This window comes from Balaenoptera musculus, chromosome 16 (genome assembly GCF_009873245.2).
Source record: "Balaenoptera musculus isolate JJ_BM4_2016_0621 chromosome 16, mBalMus1.pri.v3, whole genome shotgun sequence".
NCBI classification, from domain to species: Eukaryota; Metazoa; Chordata; class Mammalia; order Artiodactyla; family Balaenopteridae; genus Balaenoptera; species Balaenoptera musculus.
This window is the reverse complement of record NC_045800.1, coordinates 35,313,359-35,329,463: the sequence shown is the minus strand read 5'-3', so window position 1 is coordinate 35,329,463 and position 16,105 is coordinate 35,313,359. Positions and strand designations below refer to the sequence as shown.

At 36.5% G+C, this 16,105-nt stretch overlaps 1 protein-coding gene across 3 annotated transcripts in view; it reads left to right on the top strand.

Annotated features, from left to right (window-relative positions):
• Window positions 1-16,105, top strand: part of TNKS2 (tankyrase 2) — a 63,997-nt gene that overhangs the window by 31,345 nt on the left and 16,547 nt on the right. For 2 of the 3 annotated variants that reach the window (XM_036828431.1, XM_036828429.1), the window contains exons 13-21: window positions 639-718; window positions 4,729-4,874; window positions 6,243-6,408; window positions 7,180-7,399; window positions 10,164-10,273; window positions 10,983-11,171; window positions 13,060-13,312; window positions 14,312-14,394; window positions 15,488-15,608. In XM_036828431.1, coding sequence (XP_036684326.1) covers window positions 639-718; window positions 4,729-4,874; window positions 6,243-6,408; window positions 7,180-7,399; window positions 10,164-10,273; window positions 10,983-11,171; window positions 13,060-13,312; window positions 14,312-14,394; window positions 15,488-15,608 — 1,368 coding nt within the window. The remainder of the gene's footprint in view (window positions 1-638; window positions 719-4,728; window positions 4,875-6,242; window positions 6,409-7,179; window positions 7,400-10,163; window positions 10,274-10,982; window positions 11,172-13,059; window positions 13,313-14,311; window positions 14,395-15,487; window positions 15,609-16,105) is intronic. The other variant, XM_036828432.1, reaches the window with a different exon arrangement.

The window sequence follows — 16,105 nt, the reverse complement described above, 5'->3', positions numbered from 1 at the left end:
TTAAGATGCTTTTCTGCTCCAAGACAAAAAAATATTCACCTATATTTTCTTTTAGTATTTTTAAGGTTTAATTTTTTTATACTTAGCGTCTTTAATCCATCTGAAGTTTATTTGTTCTGAGAACAAGGTACATGTTTTCTTCCTTTCCTATGAGATTTTAAATGAGCTATAAAACATAGAGTTTCAGACCTGAAAATAACTTCAGATGTTTCTAGTCCAACTTCTCTCTTTTTAGAACTGGAAAAATCAGAGGCCTAGAAAGTTCAAGTGACTTGCTCCAATTCAGGTAGCTAGTCAATGGCAGAACCATGGTTAGATATCTAGCTGTTGCTCTCCTAATTTAATACTTTACCACCAGTCAACTGACTTGGTTATAGAGCAAGCCATCTTTCATTATATTATGTTCCTTTATATTGCTTAAATCTCATTTTATAATTATTATTCACATCTACATACATTTCACATATGTAATGTTTCAAAAAAGTTTTTATTGCTTTTCCCCTACTACCATGGAGATTCCCTATGTAATTATCACCAAACTATAAAAAGAACTTTACTCTTAGATAAGATGCCTTCCTTAAAACTTGGTCCCCCTTCCAAATGGGAGTTAATCACTCTTTACTTCTCTTTCTTTTTAGAGGGTATCCCATTAGGTAATTCAGAGGCAGACAGACAATTGCTGGAGGCTGCAAAGGCTGGAGATGTAGAAACTGTAAAAGTAAGACATAATCTTATGGTTTTGTTAACTTTTGTGTTTTTATTTTGACAGTGTTTAATGAATCTGTACTGTAAAAATGAAAAATCTAGTTATATGTGCATTGTGTTAAAAGGTAAATAATGCTAATCTAGTTCTGCTCTGCAAATAAGGGTCATTGGGTAATGAAAGAAACCTTAGTTTCACATGCATCTCAATAAATACATCATAGTCACAAATTTAAATAAACTGCATGTTTATGGGAATGCATTTTCTTTAAAGGACCTATTCATTTGTCCCTTTAAAAGAATAAGGTGTATGAAATTATTGTCCATTATTGTTTACATATGACACATAAAACAGGAAGGGAAGAAAACTAAACAACGTATCCCTCCGTCTATATATTTTTTCTGGTTTCTTCATTTCTTTGCCCCCTCTACCTCTGTGAGGACCCAGTGTTTAAATATAGTAATAATATAGTGTCACCACCTTTTAGAGCCACTGTCTCCTAATAAGCTTCAATTTATCTGGACTGAAATGTTCTTTTTCTTTCTCAGAAGAGCCAACTTGAGCCCGTCTATGGCCCCCATCTCCTATAACAGTCTTCCCTAGAATAACCTTTTCTCGAATTTTGCTTTTACTGTAGAATCATATGTAACGTCTTAATGCCTATACCAGATATTTCTGTTACCTACAGAAACTGTATATCCAGCTAAATAACTCAGAAGATTAAAATTTTGAAAGAGCAAGACTGCTTTTCAAGTCAACTAATATAAATTAAAAGTAACTCGGCATGTTTCATGATTAAATAATTCTTTTTTTTTTTTTTAAACAATCTTTTATTTTATTTTTTATTTTTGGCTGCATTGGGTCTTCGTTGCTGCGCGCAGGCTTTCTCTAGTTGCGGCGAGCGGGAGCTACTCTTCGTTGCGGTGCGCTGGCTTCTCATTGCGGTGGCTTCTCATTGCGGAGCACGGGCTCTAGGCGCTCGGGCTTCGGTAGTTGTGGCACGTGGGCTCAGTAGTTGTGGCTCGCAGGCTCTAGAGCGCAGGCTCAGTAGTTGTGGCACACGGGCTTAGTTGCTCCGCGGCATGTGGGATCTTCCCGGACCAGGGATCGAACCCCTGTCCCCTGCATTGGCAGGCGAATTCTTAATCACTGTGCCACCAGGGAAGCCCAGATAATTCTTTAGTAATGCAATAATGTTAATTTTAATTTCCAAAGCTAAGACGGGGGAAAAAGCCCGGTTGTGTCCTCCCTCCCCACCAACACATCCCCCACAGACTTTCAAAACAGTGCTAGGTCCTATTTGAGGGGGCATTGATAGGTAATAAGTTTTATAAAAAGCTAAAATTATTGATTTGATACATGTCGGAAGTCTCTATTTCAACCAGTTTCACTATATTTCTATATGGTGGTGTTAATCCTGAACAGACCCACCCCACAAAGTCAGTTTTACATTTCCTGAGAAGAAAATGTGAATGTTGGCCTCATCAGAACTTGAGCTCTGAGGACATTTATTCACTGTCCTTTTAAATAAAGAGATTTCTGGAAGTTGATTTAAAAGTCCATGCGATCTTTTCCTACTGCTTTTTGTGTGTAGGTAGTACAGTCATCTCCAAATAACTTAAGGGTTTTTTTTTTTTAATAACTTCATTTTTTGAAAGAAAAATGCTATTATGCAATTTTATTGTTTGACTTGTTTTATAATTATGTTCTCATGCCCTTAGTTAGAAGGTTAACATGATATTGAATGGGGGATTTTGTTTCTCTTACTGACTAATGACTTGTGGAAAAACAAATCACTTGAGTTAAGGGTAGTGAGCTTAGTTTTTTCCTGGAGGAGTGATAAGTTGGGCAGGTGGAGTTAGAGTCAACTAGCTGATTTTTGTGTGTGGGGGGTGGAGGTGGTGATAAAAAATTGTAATGCTCATCTACTTACATATGTTAAAGAGCATAAAACTACATTCAGTACATCTAATATTAAAGACCAGACTTTGTTCTCATAGAGATAGAAGAAGCCTAGAGGAAGAAATAGATGAAGAGAGGATGAGACTGGGGACAGGAATTGGACTTAGAGAATAACATAATGCCATTGAATTGAGGAAGACCTTCCTCTATCCCTGTGATAGTCATTAGGCTGTCTTCCCTTACCTCTGCTTTAAAAGTCACTTAGAGGAGGGACTTCCCTGCTGGCACAGTGGTTAAGAATCCACCTGCCAATGCAGGGGACACAAGTTCGAGCCCTGGTCCAGGAAGATCCCACATGCCGCGGAGCAACTAAGCCCGTGTGCCACAACTACTGAGCCTGCGCTCTAGAGCCTGCGAGCCACAACTGCTGAGCCTGCGTACCACAACTACTGAAGCCCACGTGCCGAGAGCCCGTGCTCTGCAGCAAGAGAAGCCACCGCAGTAAGCAGTCCGCGCACTGCAATGAAGAGTAGCCCCTGCTCACCACAACTAGAGAAGGCCCATGCGCAGCAATGAAAACCCAACACAGCCAAATAAATAAATTTAATTAATTAATTAATTAATTAAATAATAAAGTCACTTAGAGGAAATTTATCTCCAACAACCTTTCTATTCCTTGTATATCTCTAGACAGGTGGCTTGGTATGAATCGCTGGGACATATTACCCAATGAACACTTAATTATGTGCTTGGTTGTGTTTGTTTACTGGTGAGCTATCAGGCTAGATACTTTTTGGACACCTACTATTAGAAAACTTGTCTGAGTGGACAAAATGAAACTTGAGAGCTAGGGAGTTAGAGTGGCCAGTGATACCTACCAAACCTAGCAGCACTTGACACGTGTTAAAAAAATACTCATTCCTAGAGCCCGGCTTCAGACCCATGAAACACTGTTTCTCAGTGGTGGGACCCTGAATGTATATATCTTGTTTGGGAAGCACTGAAGAGCTTTATCAGACCTGTTACTAAACCTGTTGAGATAAATCCACTGATAGCTGGCTCCTTTGGTTTATTAGGCTTAAAGTTATCCCTGCTTTTAGGGTAGGGTAGTTTAAAAAAGGGGGGAAGGGAAGGGTTTTTACTAATATTCTTTACTAAAATACTCTTTTGACTTTTTTTTGAACACCATGATTTATTATCTCTGTTGCTTTCCTTCCCCAAATGTTCATACTTTTCATGCAAAATACTCGAGTATTTTGAGTGTTACTCTGACAGCCTTTCTCAGCTAGACTTCCTCATCTGAACCAACAAAACACAAAAGAATTCTTTGAGTGACTTTAATTCTCCTAAGGATGGTACCTAACCAATAGCATTCTATTAGTTAATTCATTCCATATAGTACAGTATAATTCTCTAAGTGTAATTCCTCGACTGCCAGCATCAGCATCAGCTGCGAGCTTGTTAGAAATGCAACTTCTCAGGCCCCATCTCAGACATACTGGATTAGGAAATCTGGAGGTTGGACCCACTGCACATGAAAGTTTAAGAACTACTGTTCTAGAATAGTACTTCTCAAACGTTAATGCGCTTACAGATCACCTAGAGTTCGTGTCAGAATGCAGATTCTGATTCAGTAGGTGGGAGTCTGATAATCTGAGTTTTTAACAAGTTCCCAGGTGATGCCATCATGCTTCTATGATCCAGTGTATCTCTACAGATATTTGTCACAAAATGAAAGCTATGATTGCTTTCAGGTACTTGCGTTACCTTTATGTATACAGCAGTAATGGTAATAATAAAATTTACCTACTAGCTTTAGCAAAAGTAGATGATTATAGATAAGAGGACCAGAGGGATTCCCAATAAATGACAAGATGAAATAAGAAGAATAAATAGCAAAGAGTTTCTGAAAATACTGATATGATGAAACAAGAAAATAAATCAGACATTTGAAATTTCTACTAAATGAATGAAAACAAGTCAGAATATGTAGCATCATGTATGTATGAGAATACTGATATGATGAGACAAGAAAATAAATCAGACATTTGAAATTTCTACTAAATGAATGAAAACAAGTCGGAATATGTAACATCATGTGTATACTGTGTTGCGTCCTGTAGAAATTGTGTACTGTTCAGAGTGTCAACTGCAGAGACATTGAAGGGCGTCAGTCTACGCCACTCCATTTTGCAGCTGGCTATAATCGGGTGTCTGTGGTGGAATATCTGCTGCAACACGGAGCTGATGTGCACGCTAAAGATAAAGGGCAAGTACCAACAATTGCCATGGCCTCTCTGTTCCTTTATCTGAGCTTTTTAGGAAAATCTGAAAACATTTTTATGATAGATGGTAGTTCTTTTATTTTCAGAGAAGTCTGTTTCCTAACTGGCTTAAATATAGCTTCTTAATTTCAGTTAAGATTTTATGATGAGTAGCATTTATATAAAGACTTAGTTGCATAATGCCTTGTAATTTTGTAATGGCCAAGGAGATTACAACAATAGTGTGATGCTGATTTTTAATGTGGTAAATTTTTCAGTTTGCATTGAGGATACTTGAATTCTTCCAGTTTATCTTAAAGTTACTTTTCTTTAAAAATATGTAATTGGGACAAAGTGAGAGAGTGGCATGGACATATATACACTACCAAATGTAAAACTGATAGCTAGTGGGAAGCAGCCGCATAGCATAGGGAGATCAGCTTGGTGCTTTGTGACCACCTAGAGGGGTGGGATAGGGAGGGTGGGAGGGAGGGAGACGCAAGAGGGAAGAGATATGGGGATATATGTATATGTATAACTGATTCACTTTGTTATAAAGCAGAAACTAACACACCATTGTAAAGCAATTACACTCCAATAAAGATGTAAAAAAAGAAGAAAAAAATATATATATATATGTATATAATTCTTGGGAATTCCCTGGCAGTTGAGTGGTTAGGACTCAGTGCTCTCACTGCCGTGGCCCCGGATTTGACCCCTGGTCGGGGAACTAAAAATCCCATAAGCTGCGCTGCATGGCCATAGAATAGAATAGAATATTCTTAATTCTAGATATTGCAAAATAGACGTTTGTTATGTTCTCTGCAATTTTAAATATTTTTAAAATGTCCTCTCTGCCTACCCCCCCCCGCCCCAAAGTAATTCCATTTCCGCTTTCAATAAATTTAGGTTCTATAAATTTAAATCAGTAAAATTTCTTTTTTTTTTTTAATTTTTTTTTATTTTTAAAGACTTAAACACATTTTTTTGTTTTTTTTTAAATTTATGGCTGTGTTGGGTCTTCGTTTCTGTGCGAGGGCTTTCTCTAGTTGCGGCAAGTGGGGGCCACTCTTCATCACGGTGCGCGGACCTCTCACTATCGCGGCCTCTCTTGTTGCGGAGCACAAGCTCCAGACGCGCAGGCTCAGTAATTGTGGCTCACGGGCCTAGTTGCTCCGCGGCATGTGGGATCTTCCCAGACCAGGGCTCAAACCCGTGTCCCCTGCATTGGCAGGCAGATTCTCAACCACTGCGCCACCAGGGAAGCCCTAAATCAGTAAAATTTCTTATGCAGGTCAAGAAATTTATCAGCTGTATGTAATTATTTAAATTAAAATATATCTTTGTGTTGTGTTGCTTATTTAACTTTTCAGAGGCCTTGTACCTTTGCACAATGCATGTTCTTATGGACATTATGAAGTTGCAGAACTTCTTGTTAAGCATGGAGCAGTAGTTAATGTAGCAGACTTATGGAAATTTACACCTTTACATGAAGCTGCAGCAAAAGGAAAATATGAAATTTGCAAACTTCTGCTCCAGGTATATTTAAATACTTATGGACAGGGTATATTATGTGGAATATGTTTATGATATTTCTAATAATTCTAATATAAACTTAAACTAGTTAGGGGGTAGGAAGCAAAAATCTAATTCTGTACCTAGATTTCAGAATAAATGTCATGAACAGTATAAGCCAGGTTTATTTAGTACTAATGAAATTGATAGTACTGGTTTATCTGTACTGGTACCAGTGTAGATATTGTACAGTAAAAAGAGTATAGTTAAATTTATACTTTATACGAACATTGAAATATGTTTGTGAAAACTAAAAATAGCATATGTGAAAGGTAATTTTTAGTGAAATACTACCTTGTTTTGAATGTAGTTTAAAATTTTGACTATATTATTGCATTGTTAAAGCCCAGTAATATTTAAGTGCCTCTGTATTTTTTGTTGTAATTTTTTATGTATTAAATTAAGCGTTATTAACAGTCACGTTAACCTTTAAGGTAGAGTCTCTGTATAAAATAGTTTTCTTTAGCTCAGTGCTTTGTGACCACCTAGAGGGGTGGGATAGGGAGGGTGGGAGGGAGACGCAAGAGGGAGGAGATATGGGGATATATGTATATGTGTAGCTGATTCACTTTGTTATAAAGCAGGAACTAACACACCATTGTAAAGCAATTATACTCCAATAAAGATGTTTTAAAAAAAAAATAGTTTGCTTTGGTATCGTTACATTGAATATTTTCTCATTGACCAAGGGCAAACTTAAGCTAATTCCTCCCTTTCTGTTTTTCACATGCCCAGCATGGTGCAGACCCCACAAAGAAAAATAGAGATGGAAATACTCCCTTGGATCTCGTTAAAGATGGAGATACAGATATTCAAGATCTACTTAGGGGAGATGCAGCTTTGTTGGATGCTGCCAAGAAGGGTTGTTTAGCCAGAGTAAAGAAGTTGTCTTCACCAGATAATGTGAATTGCCGTGATACCCAAGGCCGACATTCAACACCTTTACATTTAGCAGGTAAGTGAATGAAGTGTCACAGATTTAGGCTGGTGACATCTAAGATTCGTTTTACCCGAGTACAATATTTCCTGTAAGTAAATTTGAAAGATTCAAATCAAGTATCTTCTAATACAACAGTTATACTCTAGTGTATTTGTACAGGGCCATGTTCACTTTAGCACTAGCATGTTACATTCATTAAGAACAATCAAAAGAGGCTCTGCCAGTCACCATGTGCTTTGGAACCTTTATTCCAGGTCATCATATTGTTTGAATCATCTTTGTGAGTGTGTTTTGGCTACAGAAACTTTAAAAATAGGCCTGCTGAGCTGGCCATCCTCATGGAACGCTAAATCTTTCCATTCTTCTAATGATAGCTGTTAAGCATAAGCAGAAAAAATCTTTAAAGACTTCCAGTAGTTACATAAACTTCTTGTCATTTGTCATATTAGTTTGTAAGGCCTGCCTTAACAAATTACCACAGACTAGGTGGCTTAAACAACAGAAATGTATTTTCTCCGTTCTGGAAATGTTGGCAGGATTGGTTTCTTCTGAGGCCTCTCTCCTTGGCTTGCAGATGGCCACCTTCTCTCTGGGGCCTCACATGGCCTTTTCTCTGTGTATGTGCATCACTGGTGTCTCTATGTCCTAATCTCCTCCTCTTATAAGGACAACAGTCACATTAAATTAGGGTTGACCCTAACGGCCTTGTTTTAACTTAATTATCTCTTGAAAGGCTTTATCTCCAAATACAGTCACATTCTAAGGTACTAGTGGTTAGGGCTTCAACACAGGATATTTGGGGAATACAGTTGAGTACAAAACATTTGTTCTAAGTTTTCACTCATAAAATTGGCGCAATGTATCTTTGTCTTCACTGCATGTAATGCAGCATTGTGATTTCAGCACAGCTTTTTGAGCTGCACTGAAGATGCTAGGGGGACTTCCCTGGCGGTCCTGTGGTTAAGACTCCATGTTTCCACTGCAGGAGGCACGGGTTCAATCCCTGGTCAGGGAACTAAGATCCTGCATGCCACTTGGCCAAAATATTTTTTAAAAATAAAAACAAAGTTACAAATGCATATTCCTTTTAAAAAAATAAAAAAAATAAGATGCTAGGGAATGGGCCATTAAAATCACTGAGCTACAACTAATACTTTAGTGGAGTTGCGTCATAGGCACATTTGACTCATACAAGTTTTATCTAAATACATGTGGTTTGAAAAGAGAAAAAAAAGGAATGCAGGTGTTTCTGCCACTTTGTGTAATGTAGGAGGTGTAAGTTTACTCTTCTCTCAGTTCCTTTCAGTCTCACAGTGTGAGCAACTATGTTCCTAGGTTTTTGTTGTTTTGGGGGGTTTTTTTGTTGTGTTTTTTGGCCACGCCTTGTGCAGCATGTAGGCTCTTAGTTCCCCAACCAGGTGTTGAACCCGGGCCCCCTGCAATGGAAGTGCGGAGTCCCAACCACTGGACCGCCAGGGAAGTCCCTTAAGAGATAATTTTAGTGTATGTGGTTTTTACCTTTAAATTATGACCCCATGTAAGTTGGAACCCCACTGGCAAAGGAAAAGAATTACTCCGTCTATGTGTCTTTTAGAGCATTAAAAGTGCACTAAAAGTGATAAGCCACAAATGCTAACGAAGCGAGGTAAAGCTTTTCTTCTTCCACTGGCAATCAGGAGTTTCTAGCCCAGGTAAGACAAAATGTGGCCTGACCTCTGATTCGAATTGTGCTGTGCATAATTACGTATATTAGCTTTGTATTTTTATGGTAGCTTACCTAGAACATTTAATATTACTGTTTAAGTCTGTGTTCTTTGTAAGTGGCAAATACGTTGTATACACAAAATGTTTTTTACTTATGTGGTATTATACCTTGAGATCTGGAAGGACTTTTGGATTTGGTGTAGTATTTAGCTTATGGTAGTTTTGTAGTTTTGTTTTTCTTTACTTGATCTTACTAAATTTTTTTTTTTTTTTTTTTTTTTTTTTTTTTTAGCAAAAGGCTGAAAACTACCGTAAAAATGAATGACTTAAATACTTTGAACTATTTTAAAGTTTCAAGTGATACCTGGTTTTATGTTGACAAAATTAAGTTCCAGGTTTGCTTTCAAACTATTGATTATGTGTCAAATAAAATACACATACTTTACTGTGAGCATGCATTTACTAAGATAGCTGACAGTTCCCAAAATGACAGCTGGGAGGTTACGGTACATTTATAAAATACTAAGTTTTATTACTTCATGGCTTTCGCAGCAATAGATTCTGCTGCTTGTAGAGATATACACCCTTACATTCTCTCTAGCAAAAAGCATGTCCTTGTGGCCTTCTGGGGAAATGGGGCCCTGAGACCCACACTGGTGTGTTGTCTTCTGCTCTGCCAGCCACTTGTGTTCCTAACTTGGCTTTTATATGATTGGATGCCTTTTGCTTGCAGCCTTGAGACCATGTACCTGAGTTCAGGAAGTTGTGTATACAACAACCATGAAAGCAGGGGCTTTGGTAAGAAGGTTTTAAAAGGAAAGATTTAAGTATATCAGTCAATATAACTTTAGAGTCTCCAAAACAAATGGATATCATTACTGAAAGCTTCCAACTTGAGGCCAGTGGGCAATTTTTTTTTAATAAGATAAATCTTTAATAGACTCCATTGGAGAATTTCAGATTTCTATAAAAATCTCTTATTTTTAAAATCCTGTCTATTCTTTATATATAGATATATACATATATGTAGCTATTTTTTATATTAACAAGTAATTTTACTTTTTTTCTATATTAGCTGGTTATAATAACTTAGAAGTTGCAGAGTATCTGCTACAACATGGAGCTGATGTGAATGCTCAAGACAAAGGAGGACTTATTCCTTTACACAATGCAGCATCTTATGGGGTAAGTACTTTCGTGTTACCTTTAAAAATGTCTGAAATTTTCAAAGTGAAAATCAGTATTACAATTCAAAAGGAATTTAGTTTGACTTTCTCATTTTATAGAGAAGTAAATATGAGAGCTAAAGAGGTTAAATAACTTCCAAGTTTCAATTCCGAATCTATTATAGCTTGCCGTGTGACATGCAGCACATTTTGTCTTTTGTTGTATTACCTTCCTTAGCACATATCTCTTATTTTCAGTGAGATGTTGGTGATTTTGTTCATTTGCTGGTGCTCAGAAACTCCACTGGGATTCATACGAATCTGTAGAGATGAGATGCGTTGTTCCTGACTTATAATAGCCTTGAATGTTAACAATCAGTATTGACCATCTTCAGTTGATTAATTAAGGAAGGCTGCTGGTTTATAAATTGATGTTTAGCAGTTTTAACACTTAAATAAATTAGAAACTGTTAAAGTCCTATTAATTTAGTTCCTTCCTGTGTAGAATGCCTACCTATTTTCTAGATATTTTCTCAAGTTAGGTAAATGTCTACTACTGTAATTTTTAATCAGCTACCCATAAATTATGATGATGGGGGGAAAACACAGTTTTTCATTCTAGAGTAAGTTTGAAACTGGAAAAATAGGTGTATAGCTGGTTTCTTTTTAAGAACTAAAGTACGATAAAATAATATTTCCGACTGTAACAGGAGTATTTTCTTTTACAGCATGTAGATGTAGCAGCTTTACTAATAAAGTATAATGCATGTGTCAATGCTACGGACAAATGGGCTTTCACACCTTTGCACGAAGCAGCCCAAAAGGGACGAACACAGCTTTGTGCTTTATTGTTGGCCCATGGAGCTGATCCAACTCTTAAAAATCAGGAAGGACAAACACCTTTAGATTTAGTTTCAGTAAGTGATGGGCTCTTTGAAAAATCTCAGTGCTTTCCTGACTTTTTAAAATTCACTTGGTATATATAAAATGTCTTTATGGTGAATGTGGCAAAATCTGGCTTTTAGCCCGATTTAAATTTTAGACCTCTTTGGTATTAAAATACAATGAGTAAATAATAGAATTATCAGTTACTGTAAGCTGAGTACTTTTAGAAATGGGAAAAAGAAGTATAAGGTATAGCTGCTTACATTAGTTAGGAAACAAGCAGGCAAGGCCCTCAGTGGATGCTGTTACAGTGCACAGGGCACAAGATGGTACAAGCCCATGGGTCTTTATGAACTTCCCCAGCTGGGAACATGGCCTTCAGGGTGCAGCCGCAAAGCCTGCCTTTATAGAGATTTTCTTCCCTCCCAGCACAGCCTCATCCCAAAGATTTTATTGCTTACCCCACCAAAACTGTTCATGAAACAAGTTTGTTCCTCCAGTTCTCCATGGGAAGTCTTTTTTTCTTTCCTCTCCCAAGGAAACTCCTGTAGGTGTCTCCATTGTGGCCTCCAACCTCTGCTCTGGCCACTGTGATGCAGGTGCTTCTCTTGCCTCTGCCACTGAGGACATTGACCCAGAGCAGTGGAGGGAAAAGGGGAAGAAATTCTTCTTGAGGTGGAGAGGAAGGGGAGTCTCTTCTGCACACTGCTTTCTACTGAGATTCCACTGTTGCAAGTTACATTGAGAAGCTGATTTAGTTCAGCTGCATTGGGGGTTGGATAGAATTTTCTCAGCAGGCTGACAACCCAGCCATATTTGCAACATTATTTCTTAAGGGAAATATCCTTCCAGTTCCAAACTACCTTAGAAGTGAACTTTTCTAATTCAGTCTGCACATACGTTAGTCCACTAGATATAATTAAGTGACATTGAAACAGGGTGCACTAAGAACATGCATGGGTTTTAGAGTCAAACAGACCTGCCTTAGAATTCCAGCTCTACCACTTTCAGTTGTGCAGTCTTGCAAGTTGCCTAACCTCAAAACCTCAGTTACTTAATCTCCAAATGCAGGTAAAATATATCTGGTTAATATGAAAATTAAACGAGGTGATGTATTTAAAGTCCTCAGCGTGGTATCAAGTACATAAAAAGCACCCAATAAATTGTGCTAATGTTACTTTTAAGTGTTAGATACCAACTATGTGTGTCATGGGAGTCCTCAGATTCAGGGGAAGAAAAAGGTGAGGATTGAAAAGGCAGTATAAATGAAAAGCCATGAAAACAAGTACTGTTTACTTCTTGCTGAATGTTAATTACTTAGTGTCTTAATTGAGCATTGTTAAAGAATAGTTATTTGTTACTTATTAAATTAATATACCAGTAAAGTTGGGATTTTTTTTTTCCATTCTAGCAGATTTGATTAAAATGATTATCTTTTTTCCTACCCTTCCAAATGTTCAATTTTGAGGAACAAATATATTACTGAATATTTTCAAAAAACAAAAAACAAAAAACTCATTCTGTTTGCTAAAGTTCTATGTAGATTGAATTACGTCTTCAGAATGCATTTAAAAGTTTTTAAATCAAAAAAAAAAAGTTTTTAAATCTTTTTAAAATTTATATTTCTAAAATTCATTTCAGTGCTTTTCAATCATGATATCTTAGGATTTTTTTCTTGCTTTGCCACATTTAACAGTTTTATTTTGTATGTCTCAGAAGATGTGTTCTGTATTATGTTTTATGTTTAATAGCTGAATATTATTTTTTGGTTCACTTTTTAAAATAGTTTTTTATATAATAAGCAATTCTAGTGCAAATCTGCTGGGTTTTTGTCATATTTTTTAATGTGTTCTATTGGGTATAGTATAGAATTTTAAAACTTGCTTATTGCAGATTTCATCTCTCTGACATATACCCTAGGCAGATGATGTCAGTGCTCTCCTGACAGCAGCCATGCCCCCTTCTGCTCTGCCTTCATGTTATAAATCTCAAGTGCTTAATGGCGTGAGAAGCCCAGGAGCCACTGCAGATGCTCTGTCTTCAGGGCCATCCAGCCCATCAAGCCTTTCTGCAGCCAGCAGTCTTGACAACTTATCTGGCAGTTTTTCTGAACTGTCTTCAGTAGTTAGTTCAAGTGGAACAGAGGGTGCTTCCAGTTTGGAGAAAAAGGAAGGTGAGACATTCAGCCAAAATAATTGGTATTGTAGCCACATATTTGTCATTTGGATTACTAAAAAACCATTTTTTTAACCTTAGATACAACTGTTAGTATCAGATTAACATAGCCTAAAAGTTTTAGCCTTTTATTGTTTTCTTTACATTAGTATTAGAATTCCTAATGAAACTTTCTCCCTCCGCGATGAGACTTAATGAGTGTTCTGCTGCTAACCTACTCTTTAGATGTAAACATAATTTTTGAAAGGTATAGAAGTCCTTTTGGTTGAGTACTTATGCCTTTATTTATCTCTTCCAGTGTATTATTACAGAATTATGAAATACTTTTAACCCCACATCAAAATACCTAATTTTGAATATCATTTTTTAAAAAGAAAAGAAAGGGAATTCCCTGCCAGTCCAGTGGTTAGGACTCAGCGCTCTCACTGCTGTGGGCCTAGATTCAGTCCCTGGTTGGGGAACTAAGATCCCACAAGCCATGTGGCACAGCCAAAAAAAAAGAAAAGAAAAGAAAAAAAGACACATACCTACGGTCTCTTTACCTTTTACCTGTCAAAATTGATCTCACCCTATGCAACACTGGAACTTGTTTTCATAAACTTTTTTTGTAAAATAGCTTACCTCTTCAAAGATAGGGAAACTTTGCTTTTTTAATTGAGATATAATTGACATATAACATTTTATTAGTTTAAGCTGTATGGAAACATTTTAAAGATACAATTAAAAATAAAATTTCTTAAAAAGAAAAGATTTCTTTGTAACATGAGAGTGCCCCATTAGTTAACTCTTTTCTTCTAATAATGTTGAAATTTTATAGCTTTCTCCTTGCGATTTTTGATGTTAAGTTTAATATTATATCCCAAACGGCTGTTAATATTTTGCTTCATCTTTACATTCTTCATGCATGTGATAATGTCACAAAACTTTGCTGTTATAATGTTGATATACATTATTCTGATATGAAATTTTGTTTACTGTGATTTTTTTAATTTTCTAGTTCCAGGAGTAGATTTTAGCATAACTCAGTTTGTAAGGAATCTTGGACTTGAACACCTAATGGATATATTTGAGAGAGAACAGGTAAGTACATGAGTTGTTTTGCTTGGTTTGGTGTTTGGGGGAACCTCAAGGGGAAAATAGAACATACTTGAAATGCCCTGAACCATTCAGCCTATTGAGGGGTGAAAAGGATGTTTTTTTAAGAGACTGGAAATCAATCAGTCTTCTAATTTGGCTTGTTCTTGGAATATCCATTTAGTTTATTAGCACATAAAAATTGTTTCTTGTGTAGTAGCAATAAAATAAGCTTTCTCGAGTAAGTTTAGCGTATTCATTTCTTAAAAGTAAATTATCCTTGAGCTCAGTTTGTTCAATTCTGTTGTGTCAGTCACTACCCACTCTAAGCCTGACACTTCGCTAGCCACTATGGGGAGATACATAGACACACAAACTATGTATCTGGGCGTTTCTAGAACAGTCCTAATTTAAAGTATTCTGTCAGAATACATTTACTGATTTTTTGAGTCCAGAAAATATAATTATTATAGACTTGCACCCCTAAGGAACTTGCGATCTAGTTAGGGAGCTATACCAAGAACATATAAAGAGTCAAGTTTCTGGCATAGAAATTATAAGAAAAAAAGAGTTACTACAAGCTGGACCTGTTCAGGGAAAGCTTCATGGAAGATTTGTAAAAAAAAAAAAAAAAAAAAAGCAGGATTTTAAAGAATGTCTTAAGTTTCACAAAATGGGAATAATATATTTGAGGTAAAAGGCTTAGTTTGAACAATGATGCTCAAGTTATCAGTTAGCATAGTCCAGAGTCTGTAGGAACATTACATTAAGACATTGTGTAAATAGGTTGGATGCAGAGTGATGGTAAAATAGTGTGCCTAAATGTGGCTAATTTGAAAATGCATTTTTGTTTTGCAGTTTAGTTCTGCTCAGGTTCTTATATTAAATGAAAATAATGATATTTTTGGTAGTTCATGACTCAACTTTCTGTTTAATTAGCTGCAACTTTTCAGTTTCAGTCTAACAGCTGGTGTGCTTTCATTTCTAATCTGTTCAAAATAATTTGAAATAAATGTATAAGTCTAATACATTGTGAGAACACCAATATATGAATGTCTTCCAAACAAGTCTTCTAAACAGTTTCATTCTCTTTTGTAAGATCACTTTGGATGTATTAGTTGAGATGGGGCACAAGGAGCTGAAGGAGATTGGAATCAATGCTTATGGACATAGACACAAACTAATTAAAGGAGTTGAGAGACTTATCTCTGGGCAACAAGGTATTTCATTTTAAGTCATTGCTATCATCAATTTAACAGCTTGCACAAAGGCAGCCCTCAACTTAATAAATGATCATTTTAAAATCTGCAACAGAGAGTCCACTTAATAAGCGTACTGAGTAGGATTCCAGAAACCTGGGATCGAATCTTAAATCTACCTCTGTTAAGCTTCCTGAGCTGCTACCTTTAACTCTGTGAACCTAAGTGAAATGTCTGGGCCATTCAGAAATGTGGGTGTTGCTTTATCTCTGAAATTTTTTCCGTTATTTCCATTCACTTATTTCTGAAGTTATTGCAGCTCAAAAATTGTATGGTTCTAAAAGATCTGAAACTTGGATATCTAATATCTTATTGTAATATAATAGGTAATGACTAGGTGTTCAGGCCTGCCCATAAAATAATGTTGTGAATCTCTTTTGTTGTAAATAGTTAAATTCTAAACACTTGCAGTAAAAATATTGGAGGACAGTAATGTTGCAACTAAAGAAACTTAGCGA